Below are 27,204 nucleotides of genomic sequence, written 5' to 3'. Positions count from 1 at the left end.
ATCATCGAGCCTTACATCGGAAACCGGGGATGTACTGTATGGTGACTAACATAATATAATAAAAAATCATTATAAATAAAAAAAATAAATAAAAAATAAAATAAAATAAAGAATAAAAGAAGTGCTCAGCATTCCTGAGAACGTTATGAAACACAGACACCAAAAAAGAAAGACCTTTTATTAAATTTCAATAAGCAAATGCTACCAGACAAAATCAAACGGCAAATGTTAAACTGGGAGGAAATACATATTTGCAACCGTTGGGATAGGCAAAAGGCTCATAGTACCACTAAAGAAACGTACCAAGAACTCTTATAACTCAAGAAGATTAAAGTGAACCATGCAATGGAAAAAGACAGACATGAACCAGCCATGCTCAGAGAAAGACCAAAAAAAAAAAAAAGAAGAAGAAGAAGTTAATAAATGCCAAATGTGTTCAATCTCATTATTTACCAAATAATTTTGCATTTTAATTAAATTCTGTTATTTTTTTTTTCTAAGTAGGCTCCACGCCCAGTGTGGAGGCCAACACAGGGCTTGAACTCATGACCTTGAGATCAAGACCTGAGCTGAGATCAAGAGTCAGATGCTTAACTGACTGAGCCCCACAGGCACCCCTGAATTTTAATTTTAAAACAAGAAGGTACTGGGTACCTGGCTGGCTCAGTCCATAGAGCATATGACTCCTGATCTCTGGGTTATGAGTTCAAGCCCCACATTGGGCATGGAGCCTACTTAAAAAAAAAAAAGAAACAAGAAGGTGCTAAATTTCTCCTTTTGAATTAGGAAAAAATTAAAAGACGGCTAAATGCCACATCGTTCTTTTGGGCACAAAGAGAGCCAGAGAGGCTTAGTTGGGCAACTGCCCACTGAAGCAAACAACTCAAGATGCAAACACCTGTTTCTAATTTTCCTTTTTTTTTTTTTAACCATTATGTGTATTACTTTTATAATCGGGGAAAAATTAGTCTGTAATGGACAAAAAAATCATTGAAAAAAATCATTGCTCCTCAGTGTCTGAAGTGTGTGAAGAAGGATGTGGTCTCATACCCTATTGGCAGGAGTGTAAACTTGTATAACCTTTTCAGAAGACAATTTGGTAGTTTCCATCAATGTTTCAAATGTTCTTGCTTGATCAAACAATGCTGCTTTAAGAAAATTATCATATAGATACACTCACACATGCACACAAAAGCACATATATAGTTTTATTAATTGCAGCAATGTTCACATAAGTAAAAAATTGGAAATGACCTAAGAGTCCATCAATAGGATATAGTTTAAATAATTTATAATGTAGCCCAACTATGAAAAACTATGCTAGGGTTTTAAAAATTATATGAACTGATTTGGAAAGACATCCAAGAATATTATTAAGAGAATATGGCATGTTCCAGAACAGTTGTAAAAACATATGTTATAATTCCATTTTTATAAAGTAATATAAAAATGGTAGAAACATTGGAAAGTACACATCATACTGTTAACAATAGCCATCTCTGATTCAGGTCTATGTGAGATTGCAGGAGATGTTTGCTTTCTAAAATACACATTTTTGTACTCTTGAGGGTTTTTTTTTTAATTGATTTTTGAAACCAGGGGGTGAGGGTGGGGGTGGCAAATCTTAAGGGTGGGTTTCCTCATAGTATAAAAAATTGAGTATCTCTAGTACTTGGTTTAGCCTCCTGCCCCCCTCCCCCGTCAAAGTCAAGGCAGACTGCACTTCCCTACGAATTTCCTAAGAGCTTCAGTTTATTCACATGGCTTTCCTTCCTGATCTCTGGGCTCCTTGGACCCTGAATCAGGACCAAACCCCTTTGATTACAGGCTCTTGATCGTTTATCAGCTGACTGCCAACAAGGTGTGAACGTTCTGGCCTCAGGGCTGAATGCTCAGAAGGAAACGCAGCCGACCCTGACACTGTGAAGGGAAACGATGCCTGCTTTAGATTCCTGATCAGGGCAAGAGAAACTGGCACCCTGTCCCCATCCGTGGAGGGAGACTCAGAGAAGGAACTCATGACCTGGGCACCAGCTCTTAGCTGCCTTGGCCAGTGAGGACTGACAGCACTCTGTCCCTGCTGGACAGCTCCCACCTTATCCGCTGCCTGGCATGCCCCACCTTCTCCTGAGGGCTTTCCAGGGGACGTAAAAGGCTCAGAGAAGCTTCCCATTAAGCCTGGAGTTTAGACTACATATTAAGCACTCAGGTCAATTGTCGAAAGGTAAGTACACCTCACGATGGCTACAGTGTCCCTTCCCCACAGGGGACAATCCCAAATCCTCATGTAAAGCCTTCCCTAACCTATCCTCTGGTTTCTGTCACTCCTTATTCACATTTCTGTTAATCCTCAGTTCCCGAGGAAGACAGACCTGCCCCAGGCCATTGTGCCAGGACACAAAACCATGTAGAACTCCCATGCGGTGTCCCCAGAGTGGGTGCAGTTGTGCCTGTCTGGACAGCTAAAGGCTGAAGGGAAATGCCATTCATACCTGGAAAAGAAATCCCACATGCCCTGCTTACCTGCTGCCCGCCCCCCAAGCTCCTTAGTCTTGGGCTGAGTCAGCGGTGGGGGTGGGGGGTTCCCAGGACAACTTATGCAGGTATTCGATGCATGCTTCTTCCGGTGAAGGACAGGTATCCTGGGCACCCCTGGAGTTTCTGATTCCACCCATCTGAGGTGGAGCATGAGAATGTTCATTCCTAACAGGTCACCAGGTCATGCTGGTGCTGCCTTCCGGTCAGGCGGGGGACCACACTTGGGAATCGCTGGGTTTGAAGATGGGGGAGAGTCAGGAAGGCCACTTAGGAAGCTGTGTCAGTACCAGAGCCTGAAGCAGAGTGGGCTAGCTGGGGCGGAAGGGAAGCTGCAGAGCTGAGGGGCATCTGGGAGGGTAGGGCCACCAGGAAGGGAGCCCAGCTGGTTGCAGAGCATGAGGGAGAGGGAGGGGTCTAGACTGACTTGGGGTTTCTAGCCTGAAGGAGCAAAGGAAAAACTCTGAGGTAGGGAACCCAGGAGGCACAGTAGTGTTGAGGGGAGGAAACAAGGGTTCAGGTTTGGAGGGTCATCAGGGTGGGGATGTCCAAAAGGCCCTTGGTAATTTCAATCTGGATCAGGCATCAGGTGTAAGGACTGTGGGAATGAGCTGAGAGTGCTTGCCACAGAGCTGGTGGTTGATAGTGTGGGAAATGAAACAGCTGCCCAGAGAGAGTAGACGAATTATGAAGAGAAGAGCAAGAACCACAGGACTGTGGAACATTCTACAAGCTTGTGGGTCTTGTTAGGTGTGTTAAGGCAGCTCCCTTGGTCTGTAATTCCCCAAATTTAGGAACTGGCAGAGGGAATCCAGTAAGGAAAGGAAAATGGTAGGGGACAGTGAAGTTCCAGAGGTGGCTTAAGGTGTCCAGGTTGACTTGGCCCAGCATTTAGAAGCTTTTCTGAGGGGCAGCGGGTGAGTAGGGCACATGGGACTTCTTTCCCAGCTATGGATGGCATTTCCCTTCAGCTTTTAGCTGTCCTGGGCTGGTACCAGACAAGGCACAACTGCACCCACTTTGGGGCACAGCGTAGTTGTCCCAGACCGACCCTAGGGTGGGGGGGCTGTAGGCAGCAGGGCCTGAGGAGGGAGGTGTGGAGGGAGGAGGCCCACTGCCATTCTTGGTATGGTTCTGTCTCCAGGAGCAGAGCTGCATCTGGCCTCACTCTGGGCAGCTTATAAGGCCTGGTGTGAGTTTTGTTGATGCAAGTGCAGCAAAAAAGGAACAAATCCGCCAGCACCAGGGCTGTTGCCACTGGAGTCCTTTGCATACATTTTTCAAATGATAATTCACTCTACCCAGCCCCCTTCCCCACCCCCCCAGGCCGATTTATTGAAAAAACCACCTTATATGGTAATATTGTTAACACACCGTCAGCTGGCCTTTTTAGGGACTCTGTTTAAAGAAGATCCGCCTCTGGGGTTTTATATTGCTCTGGTATTTATGCCAAAGACACAGCAGCCCTCAGTCACTGGGAGAAGGACCTCTCGTACACTCGGTGAGTACTACACAGCTTCTGCCAGCCCTTCCTTTCTGAGGCTGCCTGGCCCCCTGGGTGCGGGAGGCGCCTCCAGATTGGCCTGGCTTCCGTGACGCTGGCCCAGATCACACGCGAAGGCACTCGGTGGGCAGCGGTGCCTCCAAGCATGCTGCTGCCTTCCAGGAAAAGGCATTTCTGGCCACGGGGCCTCCTGGACAGCCCTTTGATCAGGTGGCAGGCGGGATATAACACCTGTGGTCTCTACTCACCCAGCTCACCTGGGCCGGTGCAGATCAAGACGCTCAGGTCCTTTGTCATGACTCCGAATGTCTGAGAGGCTGTTATAGGGGGCAGATACTTTTCGGGGAAAACAGCTTCTTTGCGGGGTTTTTGAATCAAAGCCAACAATGGTCCCAGTGTCTGTGACATGTCTATGTTGGGAATAGGAGTGTATTTTCTTCTGTCCCCTTGTGGGTCTCACTGTCCTCTGCTCCATGCTTGGCTGAGATGAATGGAGAATTTTCTCAATCCCTGAAGGCTCCAGGGTCATTGGGGGATGTGGAAATTCAGGACTGGGGGCAGGGCAAGTGTCCTGTGGCATCAAGCAGTTTTTTGAACTGGCAGGAACAAATGAACGAATTTGAGAGCCATCTAATTCATTCTGAAGACACTGAAGCCTAGAGAAGTTAAGTGCTGCCCAAAAGGCTCACAGGCCAACACACACACACACACACACACACACACAATTAAGAGGGAAATGAGACCAAGGGGCTGTTTCCAGGGTCTGCTAACATCTGTTCATGGCTGAGGCAGCTTGGTGCTGTGGTGGAGGCCTTGGAGGCAGACTGCCCAGCTGCCAGAGTTACTGAGTGACCTCAGTTTTCTCACTTGTAAAATGGGAGTACTAGTAATAACATCTACTCAGCAGTGCTGTTATGGGGATTAAATGAGATAATACATTTACAGGGTGCTCAGCTCAACACTGTCAGGGCCCAGCCCTGAGTGCTCAAACTAAGAATCACCTGGAGGACTTGTTAAAACGTAGATTGTCCTACTCCCCACCCCAGATTCTGATTCAGTAGGCCGGAGTGGGGCTGGATAATTTACATTGCTAATAAGTTCCCAGGTAATGCTGAGGCTGCAGGTCTGGGACCACCCTTTGCACAGGGAGGCTCTAAGCACTTGCTTTTACTATTTGAACAAGTTTAGATTTTGAGGTTAGCCCTTAGGGCAGAAAAGAGACGGAGCTTCCTCTGGAGGAAATGCATGGGTACGGAAGAAATTGCAATGAGCAGTGGACAGGTCTGGGACAGGTCTGGGACACCAAATGGGCAGTTTGACATCATGACCTTGAGACTAGAGTTCTTTCCTCCTTCCCTTTGCTCGTCCCACCAACAGTTATTGAGTGCTTCTATGTGCCAGGCACTGTTCCTGCTCCTCAGGGATAGCGGAGGGGCTTCTGCAATCACTGGGAAAGATGAACAAACAAATAGAAAAAGCCCAGGAGGAGCCCTCCAGCTTAGAAGTTATCAGGGAACGCTTCCTGGAGGAACCGGTACCTGAGCCGGGTCCTGAAGTAGGACTAGTCTCGGTGTCAGGGAAGCATGGTCTTTGCACTGTTTAAGTCTCTCGATTCCACTGAATTTAGATTTCAAGGTAGGAAGCAGGGAGAGCTAAGGTCAGAGGGGCAGGCAGGGCCGGATTACGAGGACTTCATACACTAAAGGATTAGGCAATGGGTGACCACAGAAAGGTGACTCCCAGAGATCCGCCTTGGAAGGGACTGCCCAGGCAGCTACGAGGAGAGTGGCCTGGAGCCCGGTGAGAGCGCTACCGCAGTGCGCTGGGGTTCTGAGCTATGGCCCTGCGGTGGCGCCGAGGTAGAAATAAGAGAGCCTGAGGATTGGTTGGGAGAGAGGTGGGAGGAGTCGGGTGTTGGGCGTGGCCTCTAGGGTGGGCGGTGCGATTCTCTGAAGCTCGATTCCAGGTGGAGGCTGGTGTGGAGGGACGAAATACCGGAAGTGGAGTGAGATGACGCGGGGTCTGGGGTGCAGATGCCCCGCAGGCAGCTGGTTCTGAGGGTCGGAGCTCAGGAGATGGGGCCTGGACTGGAGCGGAGCCGGGAGAGCGAGTGAGAGGCCCAGGTAAAAGAGCAGGCCCAGATTCCTGAGGATCAGAAATACTACTAAACAGAAGTCATTTTTAATTTAATTAATTGTACATCCACCAAGTCAAGATAAGATAAAGTTGATTAGAGATGCTGCTAGAATTTTCTACCGCAGGAGTGTTTTTCGTTAAATTATTTTCTCTATGCGAAGCTCTCTAATTGCGTGAATATCAGTGTGTATGCGGATTATTATAGGCGGCTGCTTAATGTCATTTGAAGCCCTCCGAAATATTTCTCCAGCTATTGTTGAAGTCTCACCATCTGAGAGGCCTTCCTTTTAGGGCTTAAACTTTGCACTGAGATGAAAATGTCTTTGGAAACTGGCATAAATTCAATCATCCCTTCAATAATCATTGATTGTGAAGTGGATGGTTCAGCTCCTTCCAATATGACAGACTTCATCCTGCGAGCAAGTTCTGATGGAGAAGGGTGAGAGAGATCCTAAGGACCATTATTTTTGCAGTCCTTTACAGGAGGGGTTGGCAAACTTTTTCTGAGGAGGGCCAGATAGTAAATATTTTAGGCTCTGCAAGTCTAAAGGTTTCTGTGGCAACTACACAGGGCTGCCATCATAGGGCTAGACGGTATGTACATGAAGGTTTGACTGTGTTCCAATTAAACTTTATTTATAGGCATTGAAATTTGAATTTCATGTAGTTTTCTTGGGCCACAGAATATTATTCTTTGGCTTTTTTTTTTTTTTTGCAACCATTGAAAAATGTCAAGGGGCACCTGACTGGCTCAGTCAGTGGAGCACACAACTCTCGATCTTGGGGTCGTGAGTTCAAGCCCCATATTGGGGATAGAGATTATTTAAAAAAATAATAAAAAATTAAGAAAGAAAAAATATCAAAATCATTCTTAGCTGGTGGGGCACACAAAAACCAGTGTTAGTTTGCCAGCCCCGATTTACAATTTCTAGAGTATTTCCGTTTCATTTCCATTATTTCATTTGCTCCATCATCCCAGGATATAGGAAACTGAAGTCCAGAGGGGGAGACAGGGAACTGGGCCATGGGAAGGGGGTGCCCTGAGAGAAGAGACGGGCAAAGAAAGGGGAGCTGGAGGGAACTCTGAAGTCAAATCTTATCTCCGTCAGAGTGACAGATTGGGGGAGTAACATCTCTGCCCTCATATTTGCCTGAGGGAGGCCAGGGAGATGAGCGAGTGAACAATTTCTTTGCACTCATTATGTCTTTGGGTTTTGGCCACCTAGAGGGGTGGGGGTGGAGCTGTGTTTGTAACTCTGTGAAGTCCTCAGTGAAGACCAGATGTAGTACGTGCGGAAAGAGCCAGAACAATTTGATTGACTTTCTCAGAGCAGAAAGTGGTTGTGACCCCAGGAAACCACAGTGACTTTGGCTCTGGTTCAGCCGACACGCTCGAGCCTAGCCACAGATTACCCCCAAGCAGCTGAGGAAGGTCTAGAATTTCTCCTGTGGCAGAGACATTCCAGGAGATCCTGGCTCCACGGTAAGGCCTTCTTCCCAGGCAGCGTGGGGCCCCATGGAGGCCCCACTCCAGGCCAGCAGCCCCACCCCTGCCTTCACCTGTGTCACTTCTCATTTGGTCCTGACTTCAAAAAAGCAGATTTAAATCCACCTAAAGTGCTGCAGAACGGCATTGTTGACTTGACAGCTTTAAGTTGCTTTGTGGTTTGTCTCAGCCGCTGCTCTGCTTGGGAAACAAAGTTCGACACTCTCTTTCTGTGTGTGGGGAACTCAGGGGGAGACAAAAGGGTTCATTGAAAAGCCAGGCAGGCTTGAACTGTAAATCACATCAGAGAGAGATGCTGAGGAGACCCTCGAGGGAGACAGTCACGGAGGTGCAGCTTTGCCTCTTGGCCACTTTCTAGCATTTGAGGGTGTTTTCCCCTCACGGAGGACCACCTGCTAGAACAGGGAAGCGGAACTGTTTGCTGAGCAGCTTGTGAAGAGAAAGGAAACTGTCCCCGTGTGATTCTAAATCAGGTCCGTGTGAGCGAGCTGTCATGAGACTGGACTGTGCGGACACAAGGATCCCAGGGGCAGAGCAGACCAGGTCTGGGAGGGGGCCACTCAGGTGGTGGGATTGTCACACAGCATTTATTGAGCACCTACTGTGTGCTAAACACCAAGTTAGGTTCGGGGGCTATAAACATAAATCATAGACTATACACATAAAACACAGACTTAGTCCTGGCATAGGAGGGGTGCAGAGGCTCAGAGAGAGAAATGAACACAGACCCTTTTGTTTAGGGCTTTTGCTGCCAACAGCTCTAGAGAGACAGAGAGGCAGAAGCAAAAACACCAAACATGGAGAAGTTAGGACCGCTTCACTAAGGTGGTGAGGAAGGTGTAAGCTTCAGGCTTTGGAACCTGTCCTGGTTGATGCCGGCCCTGCCTCTTCCTGGTGAAGAGACCTTGGGCCAAGTTCTTCCACTTTTCTGAGACTGGGTTTCCAAATCTGCAAAATAGAAATAAAAATATCTTCCCCTGGCGTTTTGTGTGTGTGTGTGTGTGTGTGTGTGTGTGTGTGTGTGTGTGTGTATGAGGATTAAATAATCTATGTGAAGAGCCCCACATTTTTCAAAATTAAAAATCGTTTTTTACCAAAAATGGAAACATGGAATATTCTGTGTTTCACCTAGCAATGCACCTTGCACCTTTGCCATTGCATTAAATATTCTGCTCTCTCCATTGTATGAGGGTTTCTGGCAGTTAGTTTACAAACCAGTTTATTATGCAACAACTTCTTTTGACATGAGATTGTTTCTAATTTTGGTTATTTTAGGCTGTGATAAACCAGCTCTTAGCCAAATCTCTGCACTCACCCAGGAATGTTTCCCAAGGATCAATAGGATCCTGGAAGTGCCTTTGTGCAGTCAAAAGATATGCACATTTTTAAGACTTTTGATAAGTTTTTTCAAGTTCCACTTCTGAAGAATAGTACGGTTTGACACTCGTCAGCCAGGAATGCTAACCCACCTCCCCACACCTCCGCCAGCAAGGGTGTCCCCAAGCACCGGACACAGTATTCCAGCCAGAGGTGGGGTTAGCTTTTATCCTGGTCAGCAGAGTACTGCTAACCATCCACAAGACCCCAGGTTCTGCTCACAGAGGCTGAGCGAGAGCTATCTCGGTTTCCTCATGTAGACTCACGTGCAGAACCTCGTATTTACCCTATTCAATTTACTATTATTTGATTCGGTTCATTGTGTCTGTTTCTTGAGAGCTTGGGTTTTGCTTCTTCACACGGCCTATTTAGTATTACACTCTCTTCCAGCTCTGGAAATTCCATGGGCCTGTGCTTCACATTCTCATCCAAAGTATTTATAAAAATGTGTGACAAAGGACCAAGAGTGGAGCCCTGAGGCATGTCCTCCAGGTTGATGTTGACCCATTAATTAACACCTTTCAGTGGCAGTAACTCAGGCAGCTGTAAATCTGCCTCACTGACTGTTCGGCGCACATGGCTTTGTCAGTAGGGGTACCACAGGAGACCTTGTCCGCTGCCATGACCAAGTTAAGCTCAATGTCTCCCACCTTCTCCTGCACTCCCAGCCCGCAGCGGTGCTGGGAAGAAAAGGGAAGGCTGTCACTCTGCCAACATTTGTTCTTGGTGAACCCTTACTGATTATAGAAACCACTGCTTCTTTAATGATGCTTTCTTTAACAGGGCCTCCTGGAAACTTGCCTAACTTGCATATCAAGAGTATCTGAGGTTTTAGAAATCTGCCTTCTTTCCCTTTTTGAACATTGGAACAAACTTTGCCCATCTTCAGTCTTCTGACGTCCCTTCATCTTCCACCCTTCTGACATGGTAGGAAGTTAGGGATCTTCTCTGCCGTCCAGAAACTGCTCCGACCGGCAACAATATTGTTTTAAGCAGCTAGGTAAAGGTGCTCTCCTTCAATGTCCACCTCATCGCAGACCTTGATTTCCCCTTACCAATGTTTGTTCCGTTTCTGTTTTTCTGCAAGTCCTTCTCCTCCACATCCATTGATTAATTCACTCATTCATTTTGATGACAACGATTTAAGAGCCCGCTGTGCCAAACATTGTGTTCCCCATCACTGGGAAACAGGACAGACCTAGCTCCAGCCTTTGCAGAGCCGCAAACGAGCCGGGATATGCAGAGTTGAACATTGCTTGTCCAAGTCCGGGTGCTGTGGGGCAAAGAAGAGCGGCCGCTGACAGACCAGTGGGCCAGAGGGGCCTCATGAAAATGCAGTGTCCGTGCAGAGGCAGGGCGGGTGATAGGAGTTAGAGCGGCAAGCAGGTGGGGGGAGGGTGCTCCAGATCCTGCGTCTAAAGGTTCAGCAGGCAGAGAAGAGGACACAGTTCAGAGAATGGAAAGGAAAGTCCACATAGGCAGAGTGAGAAGGCCAAGAGGGGGCAAGAGGGAAGATGAGCCTGGAGACACAGGCTGGGCCAGACCCTGGGGGGCCCTGTGGCCGGAGTCAGAGAGCTGGGACTTGATCCATGGCCATGGGGCATCAACAGGGACAGAGGCAGAGCTGGATTCAGGAATCACAGCGGCCTCTTCCCTAGTGTACAATCTGCTTTGAACATAACAGGGAGCGCTCCCTTTTAGCCTTAAAGTTGTGTTACGAAGCTTCTGCTCAGCCTCAACTTAGCTTTTCTGACCTCGTATTCACAAGCCTGTGGCTCTGTCTCCTCTTCGCTTTGTCCACCTTCAACGTGAGGCCATGGAGGGGCCAGGGTCATAGGTCTCTGTAGTACTTGTCTCCTTCCCACCTGTGGTCTAATATTCTGAAGGAAGCTTCCACATGCCTTCCTCCTCAGCAGCCCCCACCTTCTTTCTCTAGATTGCTGAAAGTTGGCCTCCCTGAGCCCTCAGCCAGCACCTTTCCCACCCCCTACCCTCCCCCGGGGGTGCTCCCCAGGCTAGGAGGCTTCTGTTTTCTCCGTGGGGAGAGGCAGGGGCGGTGCTTCCCAGAATCCTCTCTCCTCTCCCCAAGGTGCTTCTACCCTTAAGATTGAACATTTCCCCTGTAACTTCTGCATCATTTATCCCTTAATGACATATAATGTTGATTTTTATTGTAAACTATATATGAATACAGTGTCCTTGGAAAAATATGAAAAACCTCACAGTCATAACCCAGCACCTCCCCTCCCAGGCCCCTGCCTCCTCCAGAGGTAATCAGGGTGATCAGTCGGAGACTTTCTTTTTCAGAACTTTTTGCTATGAGTTTGTGTCCACAAAAAGAAAATGAGGAAAAATACACAATATTATTTCGTGCTTTAAAAAGAACTCAACGTAGAGGTGTCTGGGTGGCTCAGTGGGTTAAGTGTCTGCCTTCGGCTCAGGTCAGGATCCCAGGGTCGAGTTCCCTGCTCAATGGGGAGCCTGCCTCTCCCTCTATCTGTCGCTCCCCACCCGCAGCTTGTGCTCTCTCTCTCTCTGACAAATAAATAAAATAAATACAATCTTTAAAAAAAAATAAAAAGAACTCACACAAATTGTTTTCTGTTATGCATTCTACTCTGCAACTTGTTTTGCTCACTCAGTAGAGGGGTTTAGAAACCTGTCCACCTTAATCCCTATGGATCGGCCTGGCTCTTCTTTTGACTTAAGTGCAGAATCCCATAATTTGGACCTTTGAATAGTTCCAAAGTGTAAGTTTGTGTGTTTTTGGAGTCAGAGTGCCAGTTTCTCTCACCTTTGCCAACACCTATTGAATCTTAACACTACGGTGGGTGAAAATGGTCTTATTTCACTTGTACTTCCCTGATGACTAGTGAGGCTAATCATCTTGTCATAGAGTTGTGGGGTATTTCTGTTTCCTTTTCTGTCAATTAGCTGTTCATACCCCTTGTTTTTCTTTTGAGCTTGTTTACTTCTTTCTTATTGATTTGTAAGTGTTCACTTATATTGTAAATAATCCTTCGTTACATATATTGCAGATTTTTTCAACTCCTTTCCTAAATCTCATATCTTTAGAGATTCTCTCTGTTGGATTCAAGCTTCATAGCCATTTCAGGCCCTTAAGAGACAGGTAGATTCGTTTGCTAGGACTGCCATAACAAAGGACCATAGAATGGGTGCCTTAAACAACACACATTTATTTTTTCACAGTTCTGGAGGTTAGAAGTTCAAGTTCAAGGTGTTAGCAGGGTTGCTTTCCTCTGAGGCCTCTCCTTGGCCTGAAGACGGCTGCCCTCTTGCTGTGTTTTCACATGGTCTCCCTCTGTCCGTGTCTGTGTCCTAATTTCCTGATCCTATAAAGATATCCATCCTATTAGATTAGTCATATTGAACACCAGTCATGTTAGATGAATGACTTCATTTTACCTTAATTACCTCTCTAAAGACCCTATCACCAAATACAGTCACACTCTGACATACTGGGGGTTAAGACGTCAAAATACGAATTTGGGGAGCAGAGTGTGGGGAACACAATTCAGCCCATGACAACAGGGTAGAGGGAAGAAATTCACCTGCCAGGGAGCGGGAATCCCGGTCCATGCCTGTTCCTCGTGGAACTGGGTCCTGGCTGGAGGTGAACTCCAGCTCCCAAACCAAGAATCCTGTCTCCAACATGATTTTGACAAGTGGCTGACTACTTCTCTCCTCCCCCTGCTCCCAAGGTGCTCCAGCCCCTGGTTCACTTGGCCACACTCACCATGTGTGAAGAGGAGACCACCGCGCTCGTGTGTGACAATGGCTCTGGCCTGTGCAAGGCTGGCTTCGCAGGAGATGATGCCCCTCGGGCTGTCTTCCCCTCTATCGTGGGCCGCCCTCGCCACCAGGTATGTGCTCATCTGGACCCGAGGCTTTCAGCCACTAGGAGAAAGTGCCGCATAGTGGACACTGGACTGAGCTCTGTGTGTGTGTGAGTGTGTGTGTGTGTGCATGTATTTGTGTGCGTGTGAGTTGTATGAGTGTGTGTGTGTTGGAGGTGCGAGACTGTCTTCTGATTAACAGCAAGACCTTTGAAACAGCAACATCCAGGACCAAACCCCACACGCTCCAGGCATGCAGGGATGGTAGTATGTCTGGCTTAAGTCTGTGGGATTGCTAGGTTGGAAGAAACTTTTTAAAAAATACATGCAAGTAAACAAGACCCTTGCATTTAAGAAATGTATACTCTGTGAGCTAACTTGAGATCATGGGCTAGGATAGTGACAAAAGACTTCACCGGGGGAGCGCAAAGGAGGGAGAGATTAAATCTGAGTGGGAGGACCGGGGAAGGAGAGGCTTTGTAGAAAGGGATACCTGAGGATGAGGATCTCTGCATATGGGCTGGAGAACAAGAGCCAAGATTGGGAGACATAAAAATGCAAGCAGAGGGTATTTGAGGAGGACAAGCACGAGTGCTGTGTGTGTGAAGTAAGGGAAGAAGTGTATGAAAGGCCCTGCTCCCTCAGAAAATGATGTCGGAGAGAAAAGAGAGCCGAGCCCACAGGAAAGTCCCCACCATCTCTCCCCGCTGCCCCCACAGTCATGGGTGTCTGCCTCACCCTTGTCTCTGTGTCCTGTCTTCGGGGAAGATGGATATCTGTCCTATCTGTATCCTTCTTCAGAGACCCTCCAATTCCTGGATCCCCCTAGTGGAGCCATCAGCCAACTCACTTCTCCTTCCTTGTCTTTTGCATTGCAGGGTGTCATGGTGGGAATGGGCCAGAAAGACAGCTACGTCGGGGATGAGGCTCAGAGCAAGCGAGGGATCCTAACTCTCAAGTACCCCATTGAGCACGGCATCATCACCAACTGGGACGACATGGAGAAGGTATCAGCGGAACCCCTGTAGTAGAATAACGCATCCTCATGACCCTCATCTTCCCCGGGCCTCTGCCCTGCCAGCTGCCTCCAAAATGTTTCTCATGTCCTTCTTTCTTTCCTGTCCATCTGCGTGGCTACTCTCCGTGGGGCCAACAGCTCTCACTGGACGGTTGCAATGGCTTCCTGATTTTTTTGTCTCCTGCCTCACCATCCAGTGAATTCTCTATACTGCCACAAAGCTTGTCTTTCTGAAAACAGATCATGTCACTCGCCTCCTTGGGAATCTTCAGTAGCTCCTCATTAACTGACAGTAGGTCCCTAACTCCCTGCCTGGCATCAGAGGGCCTGTCCCACCCAATGCCCAGCTTCATCCTCTCAGGCAGCTCCTGCCAGCGAAGGGCTCGATGCCACCGCCGCCTCTGCAGGCGCGAACGGCTTCTCTCCCTTTCATTTGCCCTGTCGTGACCTCAGGTAGGTGCACTGATGCCAGCTTCTTATGCTGATTCTCTAATGAAAATTCCAAGTAGGACTCTCTAGGGGTTTCTGGAATCTTGTGGGGGGGGGGGTGTGGGTGTGTGTGCACGCGCGCGTGCAAGAAAATACAGAGGTGGGGGGCATTTTTTAAATAGTAGTTTGTGATCAACAAAATCATGTGTGTGAAATGCTTATAGAGCCCTTCTAATATTCTTTTGATAAATTCTGCTGACATTTGTCTGAGAATCCTTGTTTCTGCAAGGAGTGCCTTTTGAAGTGTAATAGAGTGCTTATCGAACAGACTGAGACCAGAAAAAAAGAATGTTGCTGTGAAATCTGTAATGCACCCTGCTTTTCTCTAAATCCCAGATTCAGTCACTCCGGGTGTGAGATAAATAGACACACCACCATAGCTTTCGTTTCACACTATGGAGTGGCTAAGAGCACAGACCCCGGAGACAGTGGCAGGGAGATCTGGGAGTGAGTCCTTCCTTCTGAGCCTCAGTTTCCTCATTTGTGCAGATAAAAATACTTTTCCATCAGGTTGCTTTGGAAATTGAATTAGGTACCCAGTATAATTCCAAGGCACGCAACATACTACATGCTCAATAAATAGCATATATTATTCGTATGGCTCTAACAGTATCTAATTCAAAAACATAATAGACAAAATATTTTAGTATATATTTTAGCAAAGTAGTAACAATGTGTGACCTCTTTATTTTTTAAAATATATTTTATTTATTTATTAGAGAGAGAGCATGAGCTGGGGGAGGGTTAAAGGGAGAAGCAGACCACCCACCCCACCAGCATACAGAGAGCCAGACGTGGGGCTCTATACCAGGACCCTGAGATCATGACTAGAGCTGAAGGCAGACACCTGGACTGGGCCACCCAGGTGCCGCATGTGTGAATTCTTTAAAGAAATTCCTAAAAATATATTATGTGCCCGCAGCACCTGGGTGGCTCGGGTGGTTAAGCCTCTCACTCTTGATCTCTACTCAGGTCAGGATCTCAGGTCAGGATCTCAGGGTCATGAGATCGAGCCCCACCTGGGGCTCCAATGTCTCTCTCTCCCCATATATATATTTATGTATACTCTCTCTAAAAAATATACATGTATATAGTTATGTATACTACGTGCTTTAAAGAAAAGCACAATAGATGAAAGCTGTCAAATCTTCCCAAATTAATTTATAGGCTCATTGCCATTCCAGTAAAAATACCTCACAGTTTTTAAAATTTTATGTATCTAAGGTTTGACCTAATGACTTGATATACATTTATATGTGTAAGAGTCACAACATTCAAGCTCATTAATGTACCTATCACCTCACATAGTTACTTTTTTCTTGTACTGAGAACACTTAAGATTTGCCCTCTTAGCAAATTTCAAATACACCATGCTATACATTAAATCGCCAGAATATATTCATCCTGCGTAACTGAGACTTTGTACCCCTCGACCAATATCTCCCTATCTCCCCTTCCCCCAGATCTTGGTAAATACCATCCTATTTTCTGCTTCTATGAGTTTGAATTTTAAAAAATCACAATTTTTAATTCTGCAAAATAATCATAAGGCATGTCTGGAGAAATAAATAAGGCAAAATTTATGAGAGCAAAACGAGTGAGAAAAACTATGAAAGGAGACTTGCCGTACCCACATATTAAAATATAGTATAGTTATAAAAATTAAAACAGTTTGGCACCAGCACAAAAGTAAAGAGGAAATACATGATAAACTTTGAACACCAAAGGGAGAAAAGGATTATTCAGTGAATTATTCCAGGACAACTGATGAGTTATTTTAGGGTTGGGGAGTCTTCATTGCCTTTACCTCATACTATTTCACCAAACTCATATCGATTGAATATAAAAGTTAAATATAAAAATTCAAATGGTAAAAAAAATGCAATATAGTAAGCATGAGCATTCATCAAATTTCTGGTGAAAGAAGTCTTAGAGGAAAAGATGACAAATGTGATTTCTTAAAAATCATAACTTCTAGTATTTGGAAAAAATATCCAAATTTAAAAGACAAAAAACAAATTGCAAAAAAATTCGCAGGTGCAATGAAGGTTAACGTAAACAGCTAGTGTAAATTGATCATTAAAAATGCAGGGGCGCCTGGGTGGCACAGTGGTTAGGCGTCTGCCTTCGGCTCAGGGCGTGATCCCGGCGATCTGGGATCGAGCCCCACATCAGGCTCTTCTGCTGTGAGCCTGCTTCTTCCTCTCCCACTCCCCCTGCTTGTGTTCCGTCTCTCGCTGGCTGTTTCTCTCTGTCAAATAAATAAAATCTTTAAAAAAAAAAAAAATGCAAAGTCTTCACCAGACAAATAAACAAAGGATATGATCAGATAATTTGCCAAACAGAAATTATAAGAAGTTGCAAATCTGAAAAAACTTAAGCTCATTTGCAAGAAACGTAAATTTTCAAAGTAAAACAATGTTTCCCTATCAAATTATTTTGTATATTAAGAGTGAGAGCCCTGAATGCAGGTACAGGTAAAACGGGCTTTCTTATTCTGGAGTAAAGAGTAATTTAACCTCTTTGTCGATAATGGAAATCAGGAAGTCTTCCAATCGCCATGCTCTTTAGCCTAGTAATTCCACTTTAAAAATTCTTTTCTTTGGAAACGTCCTGAATAGAAAAAAGAAAATATAACATGCACAAAGATAACTATGACAGGATTATCTATTAAAAAAATCGAAGATACTATGAATAGTAATATGATTAAATACATGATGGTATATGATGAAATGTTGTGTAGGCATTAAAAATAAATGTTCAATTTATTAAACATAAATATTTACTATGGAAAAGGAAAATTTTTTAAAGATTTTATTTATTTGAGAGAGCTAGTGAGAGAGCACGAGCAGGGGTGAGGGGGAGAGGAAGAGAGAGAAGCAGACTCCCCACTGAGCAGGGAGCCCAGGACTAGATCCCAGGACCCTGGGATCATGACCTGAGCCGAAGGCAGACACTTAACCCACTGAGCCACCCAGGCACCCTGGAAAAGGAAATTATTTATGTTACATTAACTGAAAAGTGGGAGGAAACAATGAATGTAAAAGTATAAAAATAGCATAATAAATAAATACAAGCATATGAAATAATAAATGGTGATAGAAATATATTTGAGAATACTTAAAGGTGAAAGATTAGTAAGAAGAAAAAGTGAAAATGTCAACTATTTATTACTAGGTGATAGAAATGTGGGAGATTTTTACTCCTCTTTAAAATATTTTTCTAATTTTAAAATTATCAATATCTTTAATTTTTAAGGTACTTTATAAAAGTTCTAAAAGTGAAATGAATGAAGTGCAGGTGTTTGGGCCCAACGTCCAAGATTCTGACTCGTGGGTCTGGGTATAGCCTGCACCGATGACCGTCACCCCAGGTGATTCTGGTACAAAGCATCTGGCGCCCACATATGAAGAAATACTGACATCACCCAATGAAGACTAATTGCCATTCCCGTCTGCTGTGAAGCTTTCACAGACAGGGCCTCTGCTGGCGCCATTTTCTCTGCCTCCGATGCCCTTCGCAGCTGCCGGACACCTTCCTCTGCCTGCAGGGCCCACTCAAGTCCCCCACATAATGAACTGCCTCTTCTTTTACTCAAAATGTGGATGTGTCTTTGTATGTTTTCTTCTTGGGTGTTTTTCTCCCCTCCAGACTTTGAAACCAAGATGAAGGGGCCGAATCTGATTCATATCTGCCCCCACCACAGTTAGCACTATCCTAGCCCAAAGCCAGGAGCCCCCAAATATATGGGTACAATGGAAACAGATGATTCTCTGCCCCACCTCTGAGGCAATCAGAGCCCTAGGTCCCTGCCACTTTGCTGAATCCCTCTGAAATAAACTCCTGTTGGGTCGTCTTGGATCACTGGCCACAGTGGGAAGAAATTACTTCCTCTAAAGCAGTGATTCTCAACAGGAGCGATTTTGCCTCCCGGGGGGTGTTTGGCAACGTCTGGAGACATTTTTGCTTGTCGTTGCTGGAGAGGTGCTCCTGGCGTCTAGTGGGTGGAGGCCAGGAACGCCAAACATCCTAGAACGCACAGGTCAGCCCCCCACGTCGAGGAATTATCCAACTGAAAATGTCAAAGTGCTGAGGTTGGGAAACCCTGCTGTAAGGCCCAGCCTGGTCAGTAATGAACAGCGACAGTTCAACCTTCCCCGTCAGGGTCCCAGCAGGACATAGTATACACTCAGCAGGTGTTCTGAAATTAAGAAAGGACTGCTTGGAGAGGTGTGAGCAGGGTTATGGGATGTCAAGGCACCCAAGTACTAGGAACAGCGGAACAGTCTGACATCCAGAAGCCTGAAGGATGGGGGTGGGGCAGCATCGCTAGAGCTGGAAGAGGGGCCGGACACTAGAGCTGGAAGAGGGGACGGACAGGAGCGGGGCTCACAGAGGGCCACGCCATTGCTTGGAGAAACACCCTGACCTCTCTCCCTATTCCCACCCTCCAGCCTCTTGCTGGTGTCTTCCATCAGCCAAACGTAGCCAGAAGCCAGGAAGCAAGGAATACTAAGGGAAGCAATTGGCCTGACCCCCAGGGCAGAAAGTGGGGAGAGACGGAAGAAGAGAAAAGATGGGGGAAGTTCAAAGGGAAATAATCAATATGTTAAGTATATAGGCCCCAGGTCTGAGTCCTGTCTGGGGCCCTGTTGAAAAGGAACATGATCTCTAAAGGTCAAGCAGAACTTCCCAGGACTCCTCTCCAGAACCCAGCTGGTGCTATGGACATTGTGTCATACTCCCCCATCATAAGCATGCCAACTGGAATTTTCTGGGACTCTCCTTGGCTCATTTGACTTTTGTCTCAACCAGATCTGGCACCACTCCTTCTACAATGAGCTGCGGGTAGCACCTGAGGAACACCCCACCCTTCTGACAGAGGCCCCCCTAAATCCCAAGGCCAACAGGGAGAAGATGACCCAGGTAAGAGGCCAGAAAGTCTTAAACGTGAGCACAAGAATACAGCATGGATCCCTTCTCCCTTTCACGAATCAGTACAACAAAAATGTTTGCGGACACGCTATGTGCGTAGTCTATGCCAGGCACTGTGGAAGGTGGGAGTGGGGTAAAAAGGCACAGCCCTTTCCCTTAATAAGCTTACAAACCATCTTGTGAGCCAAGAGGTGCTATGATTTCTGCCAGATCATCCTTTATCTGCATTGTCCTTTCAGATCATGTTTGAGACCTTCAATGTCCCTGCCATGTATGTTGCCATTCAAGCTGTGCTCTCTCTCTATGCTTCTGGCCGAACAACAGGTGAGCAGCCTATAATCTGATCCCTTCCTGACTTTAGGGGGCAGAAGGGAAAGGGGGATTCCTGCAGTGGTTTCTGCTCAGGAGAATCAAAGGGACAGCCAAAATCCAGGGAAAATCCTGCATAGGGGTTACAGAAGGGGAGCCCGTGTGGAATGCATTCAGGTCTACCCAGCGAGCTGGCAAGAATTTATATGAACAAAGCAGGCCTAGTACATCCAGCAGGGGCCATTTTCCTCACAGCAGTCAGTCCCCGAGCTTACACACACTTTCCAACAATCCTGGAATGTTTCTGCTTACGAACCTGTGTTGGTGGCTGTGTATGTGCCCTTGGTATAGAAAGGTCCTCAGGGAAACAGAGGGAACTTCAAGATAAAGCAGTTTGTAATGGGGACTTGACAGCTTCTGTGAACATAGTTTAACATTCATTCATTCAAGTAGTCCTTATTTGTTCATTCATTTATTCATTCATCAGATGTTTTTCCATTACTCCCTACCATGTGCCAAAGACTGCACCAGGCCATGGGCACACACCGACAGACAAGACAGCCCTGCCACCAGGGAGCGAACAGTCTAGTGGGGGGGGGGGGAGGCAAACACGAAAGATAATGTCCCTGCTGATGACAAGGACAGTGATGGGGAATGTATGATGGCTCTGTAACTTACTTGTTTTAACATTTCTCTACTGCTGGACTTTATGGTTGTCTCCAATTTTTATTTTTTATTATAAAATATGCTGTGGTGATCAGCATCCTTGTACAAGTATAAGCAACTGGTCCCTGGATATTTATTTTGCATCTGGCCCTTTCTAAACCATCGTATTAGTACTAATCATGTCTCAGTTGATTGTCTAGGGTCTTCGAGGTATCCAGCCTCATCATCTACAAACAATGACAATTCTGTTTCCTTTTGTTAATACCTCTTATTTCTATTTTCTGTCATATTGCATTGGCTAGAACATCTAGGACAATAGTAAATAATAATGCAATAATAATATTACACTGTTTCTCCATCAATTATGATATGACTGTTGGATTGAGAGAGATTTGTTATCATGTTGAAAAGCTCATTTCCCTCCATGGTTTATTAAGTTTCATCAGTAGAGAATGTTAATTTTTTTTTCAAATTGGCTGGTTTTTGTAGTCCCTTCCAGATCTAACATTCTCCATGCATGTACGTATGTGTTAGTATAATGCCAGAAGGATGTGCAAATTATCCATCTCCCTTAAAGAATGGGCAGTTGAGATGCACATTGACAAATATGCAGTCCTGTGAAAGTGTTTGAAGGAATACAAGAAGGGAAGATGTTTTACTTGCCTTCCAGAAGGCTACAGCCTCATTTGGAAGAATAAATGATGTACACAAAAATTATTATTGATGATCGTTATGGTGGGTGAATTTTTTCAGCTGCTAGAGAAAAATATGGTAGTTGAAGACCATTTGGCAACTGGCCCCAGAAAGATAAAAGACAAGAAGTTTTCATAGGTCCTATCCCCTCTCCCCATAGGCATCGTGCTGGATTCAGGGGACGGCGTCACCCACAACGTCCCCATCTATGAGGGCTACGCACTGCCCCATGCCATCATGCGCCTTGACCTGGCTGGCCGTGACCTCACTGACTACCTCATGAAGATCCTCACAGAGAGAGGCTACTCCTTTGTGACCACAGGTATCCAGCCCCTTTCCTGATTCTGACTTGAGCTCAAACCAAATCTGATCTAGGACCAGACATTCTCTGACGAAGTCTGTGGCCCCCTGTCCTCAAACTCTCTTGAGATAGACGGGGAGGATTCTAGGCTGGGGCTGGGACTTTGGACAAGACCAGATAGTCAAGGCGGCCTTATTTATAGAGGAAGATTCCCGACTAAGATGCTCCCGGGATGGGACAAGGCCTCCTTGAGTGCACTTGCACAGCATTCCCGCCTTCCCCAGGGACCTGCGGTCTCTATGTCTGCACCAGGATCTGAGCTGGTTTTTACAGGGTTAAATGGTAGTAAAAATCTGATGATGCATTTTGTTACATAACGGCATTTATGGTTCTGAGGACACATGGAATAAATAAGGCCTGAATTTCGAAGGAGAAGTTGTCATGCCTCAGTGCCCACCCCAGGCTAGAGGGGATTTTAGGCAGGGGCTTTCCTAGATTTTGTAAGATCACAACAAATCCTCCTACATCTGTACTGGAAATGTGTCCTGTAAGGCCCTCAGGGAGGCCCGTAGCTTTGTCAGGGAAGAGTAAAGACAGCAAGGAGAAAAGCCATGTCAAGTTTTGCCTGGGAATCAAGATTTTGAACCTGCACTTTAGGAAGAGGAAAGAAAAATTAACATTTGTCCTAAAAATGAATCCAAAGTAGAAGAAGAGGTTTTCATGGAGATCAAAATAGGACAAACTAACAGAACAGAGTATCTATTTCCTGTCATTTCTACTCTTTCTAGCCGAGCGAGAAATTGTGCGAGACATCAAGGAGAAACTGTGCTATGTGGCCCTGGACTTTGAGAATGAGATGGCCACAGCAGCGTCCTCTTCCTCCCTGGAGAAGAGTTATGAGCTGCCGGATGGGCAGGTCATCACCATTGGCAACGAGCGCTTCCGCTGCCCCGAGACCCTCTTCCAGCCTTCTTTCATTGGTGAGGTGCTGCCCACTGTCCCTGCTAATTGGGAGGGGAGGAGGTGAGGTGGAGGAGTGGGGAAGGGATGGAGGGAGAAACACCAGGAGTCACCCACACTTTGTTTATAGTTTATACATAGCCCATATTTTTCCAGGAAGGGCCAAAAACACATCAACAATACAACCGGATAAAATCTAATTTTTATTTATTTATTTTTAAGATTTTATTTATTTAAGTAATCTCTACATCCAACATGGGGCTCGAACTCACAACCCCAAGATCAACTGTCACATGCTCTACCGACTAAGCCAGCCAGGCACCCCGATAAAATCTAATTTTAAATAAAAGGATAGGGAAATCAGAATAAAAGAAAAGCAGAATAGGGAATATAACATAAAACTAAGAATAAGGTTAATACACAAAACACTTCTTGGATCGCTCAACATTTAGGTCACTGAGGCCAAAACCCACAGGAGTGAGAAGGATGGGTTTGGGGTCAGACCTGGTCTCAGGTCCTGACTCTGCCCCTTTATTTATTTATTTATTTTTTTAAAGATTTTATTTATTTATTTATTCGACAGAGATAGAGACCGCCAGCGAGAGAGGGAACACAAGCAGGGGGAGTGGGAGAGGACTAGAAGCAGGCTCATAGCGGAGGAGCCTGATGTGGGGCTCATTCCCGTAACGCCGGGATCACGCCCTGAGCCGAAGGCAGACACTTAACCGCTGTGCCACCCAGGCGCCCCATGACTCTGCCCCTTTAGAGCAATCACCTTGGACATGTTACCTTCTTTAAAACTCAGTTTTCTCATCTATAAAGTGGAAATAATGATTAGTGCCAACTAGATAGGGTTGCAACAAGGATTAAATAAGAGACTATTTAGTACAAGGACAACTACTTTCTTGAGGAGTGTGTAGGAAGAGTTGGGTCTGTAAGCAAATGTTAATAGTGTAGTATTACATAGCAGCTGAACAAAGTGATATAAACCTATAATAAATCAGTAAAGTCTTCTTAGGGAAGGCAAACGTTTGAACAGAGTCTTGAAGAATGAGTATCATTTGATGGTATCTGGGAACGGAAGGAGTGCAGGATGGAGAATGGCATACAAGGCAGATGGAAGGGTACATGTAAAGACATGGAGGTGAGAAAGGTCATGTTCTACTTGGGACACAATGAGAGAAGTGTGTGTGTGTGTGTGTGTGTGTGTGTGTGTGTGTGTGTGTTTGCACACAGGGGAAACTGGGGAGAGTTGCTGGGCCGCACCAAGAGTGTAGGGTTAATCTCATCAGCAATGAGATCCCTGAAAGTTTTTAGGCAGCAGTGTAGCAAGGTCAGGTTTGTAGTTTAGGAAGATTCTTCTAACCTCAGTGTGAAATTATGTCACATGGAGAAAAGACTAGAGGTGGGGGAGGCCAGGAAGGAAGGCATGAGCTGGTTTGGCCTGCAGGACTTTCACTGTGGAAGGCTCTGTTGCCAGGCTAACATAGCTAGATGTAACCTGTAGATAAGGGGGGGCTGTCAAAGATGACGTGATGGGTATATCCAGGCAACGGAATATTTTTTGATAATAAAAGAGATTAAAGCACCGACACACGCTGTGACATGGATGGACCTTGAAAACATTAGGTGAAGTGTGAACATTAACATACCATTAAGTGAAAGGCACCAGACACAAAAGGCTACATATCGTAGGATTCCATTGATCTGAAATGTCCAGAACAGGCCAAACTATAGAGACAGAAAATAAATTAGTGGTCACCTAGGGCTGGGGAAGGGGTGAAGGGGAACTTCGCAGTGTCTGCTCATGGGTACAGAGTTTCTTTTTGGGGAGTTACAAATGTGCTAAAATTATATTTGGGCAGTGTTGCACAATCCATGATCTACTAAAAACTACTGGACTTTGAAAGGGTGACTATTATATGTGAATTATAACTCTATAAAGCTTGAAAAAAGATGACTCAGTGAAAGTGTTCCCTTAGAAATATACCTCAGCTGATCAATGTGAAAGATCATCAGAACAGGAGGAACCAAAGGCCAGTTAGAGGTCTGGTCCTGTCATCCGTTTGGGAGGTGATTAAGGGCTGAAGGAAGGTAGCTGCAACAACAGAGGATCACTTGAGGAGCTGGAGGTGTGGGTGTTTACGAACTGACGGGTGTTAATTGACACTATGACCTGTGCTAGGCATGGAGTCTGCTGGGATTCATGAAACCACCTACAATTCCATCATGAAGTGTGACATCGACATCCGCAAGGACTTATATGCCAACAATGTCCTCTCGGGGGGTACCACCATGTACCCCGGCATTGCTGACAGGATGCAGAAGGAGATCACAGCCCTGGCCCCCAGCACCATGAAAATCAAGGTGAGTCCTGCTCCAGTTCCCTCCATCCTGTTCTTTGGACGAAGACCTCCTACTTGGGACGTGCTCCCAGTCAGTCTGCCGGGCCCATAGATTGGTGGTCTCCTGGGCTCACGGTGTCCTGGGCCGGGACAGATTTCATCCCGGGGGATTATGTTCCTCGGGCACTGATGAACTGGAGACATGTTTATCATGGGATCTCAAATGTGATCATATAACATCCTATAAGGGGGTGAAAGAATTGGGGATGAAGAGAATATCGAGGGAGTCGAGGGTGCAATCAGGAGGAGGGAAATAGGAAGAAAAGAAAGAAGCAATATTACAGCATCTTTAGACTTTAAAAGGGATGTGGGTGTTACCCCAGAGGAGGATGAAAGTTCCAGAGAGAAAGTTTGGCATGGGGCAGGCTGCTGGTTCAAACTCACAGGGACATCACTTGATTCCTGGACAGCCTGTGATCTGTTGTCCTCCCCACGCAGCGGCTCACCAAGGCAGCTCACCTCGCAGGCCTCGAGAGAATGGCGGCCCACTTGTCTTCTGCTTCTCCCCAGCCTCTGGGCCCCAAGCAACCATACAGAGCTGTTGAGGGCTTCTAGGAACTTTGCTGCTAGCAGGTTTAGAAAAGGAGTTGGGAATTGAGCAGAGATAACAAATAGGTTGAAAGTTACAAAGTCTCACAATAAAGTTGGTCTCTGGGAGTTGGCTACATCTGAGGGAGTGTATTCTAAGAAACTTTTTCACAAAGGAAGGCTGCCCCAGGGCTTCCCCCTGCCTGGCAGATGGTGCTCAGCATGGGCGAGCAGAGCAGGTTACCGGAAAACAGGTGGGAGCCTGCGGGCCCTTCTCACCGGGAGCCACTGGAGCAGCCATGCTTACTGAGACCTGCCACACGGGGGCCTCGCGCCAGGCCCGAGGCAGGGGCTTTTCACCAGGACCAAGTGTCAGGATACCACACCTTGCCTCACCCCTAGACTCTGGCTCGCCGGGTCTGGGGTGCCCCCAGCACCCACAGTGATAAATAAACACCAGCGTTTTGATGCATATCCCGATTTAGGAGCCACTGCCCTGAGTTTCACAGCACATGGCAGCCTTCAGGTTTAGAAGCTAATCGGTAGACATGATCACTGAGAGGCAGCGTAAATCAGACAAGAGGGGGAAGGGCGCTTGAGGCGGGGGAGACAGACCAAGCCCCAGGGTGTGTATGCAGGTACGAACAGCCCAACCAAACGGGACAGCAGGATTTGTGTAGAGCAACTGGGGAGATGGGACAAGTGTTGAGGATACAGAAGAAGGGGGTGGGGTGGGGTGGCACTGAGACAGAGGACCGCAGCCCAGGACGGCCCAGACTCTTCTTACAACCAGAGCCGCACAGCAATAACACGGCTGTGCTGGGCCTTGAGGTATCAGTCCAGAGTGACCGAGTGCCTTTGTCTGACTGAATAATAAGATAACTTCTCAAGATCCTTCTTCTTCTGCAATTCCATGATCTCCACATGTAGGAAAGATGGAGAGAGGGTCTAAGGAGACAAAAGCAATCAGTTCGGGGTCCGGTTTATTCTGGCCCTGACTTCTTAGACCCTTTAGTAGCTGTCCCTCTGGATCCACTTGTGGGTGGAGTTCAAAGTTGTTTGACAGGCAACCAACTTCTAGAGGCTAAGCTCAGGACTCCCGGTGGCAAGGATGCACCGTGCGTCTATGAACTTGAGAACTTGTCAGATACCAGTGGCTACTGACAGATGAAGCTCAAGACAGGGTCTGAGTGCTTGCAGCCCTTTCCCTACAGAGGTTTGGTCAGCACTGCTAAGGAATGAGCAACTGTGAGATCTCAGGGACGTAACCATCGGCATTTACGGTGCGCGCATCTGCAGGTCAGCTGGGAGTCAGCTGGTCGAAGTCGGGCAGGGCCGGCAGCTCTGTCGCTCTCGCAGCTCAGGTCAGGTCTGTGGCTCTCACGACGGGGTCCAGGCTGAAGGCCAGCAGCTTCTCAAGGGAAGCCCTTCTCATCAAGAGCGCAGAGGCACAGCTGCGTGCCTGAGGCACATTTCGGGCTCCTGTTTGTGTCATGTCTGCTAACGTCCCATCGGTCAAAGCAAATACAGGGCCCGGCCCAGAGTCACAGGGTGAAATAGCGCATCCTTCCCATGGGGGGAGGACGAGGGCGGGAATAAAGATTTGAGCAACAGTCTCGTCTACCACAAGGTCTACCCCGTTTGGTTCTGCCCGTGGAGGCCGTCCTTCTCTGGGGCAGCCAGGCACTGTGATAAAATGACCTCCTGGACCACCTCCCTATTCCCTTGGGCACTAATCATGATTCACCACATTCATTCTTTGCAGATTATTGCTCCCCCAGAGCGGAAGTACTCGGTCTGGATTGGAGGCTCCATCCTGGCTTCTCTCTCCACCTTTCAGCAGATGTGGATCAGCAAGCCTGAGTATGATGAGGCAGGGCCCTCCATTGTCCACAGGAAGTGCTTCTAAAGTCAGAACAGATTCTCTGGGGATCCCCTGGAGACTGCTCTGTTACCAATCATGAAACATTAAAACCTGCAAGCC

At 46.7% G+C, this 27,204-nt stretch overlaps 1 protein-coding gene across 4 annotated transcripts; it reads left to right on the top strand.

The window, feature by feature from the left end:
* Positions 1 to 1,683: 1,683 nt before the first annotated feature.
* ACTG2 (actin gamma 2, smooth muscle) lies at positions 1,684 to 27,204 on the top strand. Of its 4 annotated transcripts, none has more exons than XM_008700004.2 (9): positions 1,684 to 2,224; positions 12,782 to 12,943; positions 13,795 to 13,923; positions 19,239 to 19,349; positions 19,598 to 19,682; positions 21,187 to 21,348; positions 22,116 to 22,307; positions 24,473 to 24,654; positions 26,986 to 27,204. In XM_008700004.2, exons 2-9 carry the CDS (start codon positions 12,818 to 12,820, stop codon positions 27,127 to 27,129), a joined length of 1,131 nt encoding a protein of 376 aa, XP_008698226.1. In that variant the 5' UTR covers positions 1,684 to 2,224; positions 12,782 to 12,817; the 3' UTR covers positions 27,130 to 27,204. The 4 variants fall into 4 exon arrangements, with proteins under 4 accessions (XP_008698226.1, XP_008698227.1, XP_040479250.1 ...); XM_008700005.2 differs by lacking the exon at positions 1,684 to 2,224 and adding an exon at positions 3,929 to 4,036; XM_040623316.1 differs by lacking the exon at positions 1,684 to 2,224 and adding an exon at positions 6,050 to 6,162.

Source organism: Ursus maritimus, unplaced genomic scaffold (assembly GCF_017311325.1).
Source record: "Ursus maritimus isolate PB19 unplaced genomic scaffold, ASM1731132v1 scaffold_6, whole genome shotgun sequence".
NCBI classification, from domain to species: Eukaryota; Metazoa; Chordata; class Mammalia; order Carnivora; family Ursidae; genus Ursus; species Ursus maritimus.
The sequence above is the reverse complement of the archived record's forward strand: the minus strand, read 5'-3'. Positions and strand labels throughout refer to the sequence as shown.

Coding starts and splice junctions, on each gene's coding strand:
- ACTG2 (XM_008700004.2), top strand. CDS start 12,818: ATGTGTGAAGAGGAGACCACCGCGCTCGTGTGTGACAATGGCTCTGGC. Junction 12,944..13,794: donor TGGGCCGCCCTCGCCACCAG/GTATGTGCTCAT, acceptor TTTGCATTGCAG/GGTGTCATGGTGGGAATGGG. Junction 22,308..24,472: donor CTTCCAGCCTTCTTTCATTG/GTGAGGTGCTGC, acceptor GACCTGTGCTAG/GCATGGAGTCTGCTGGGATT.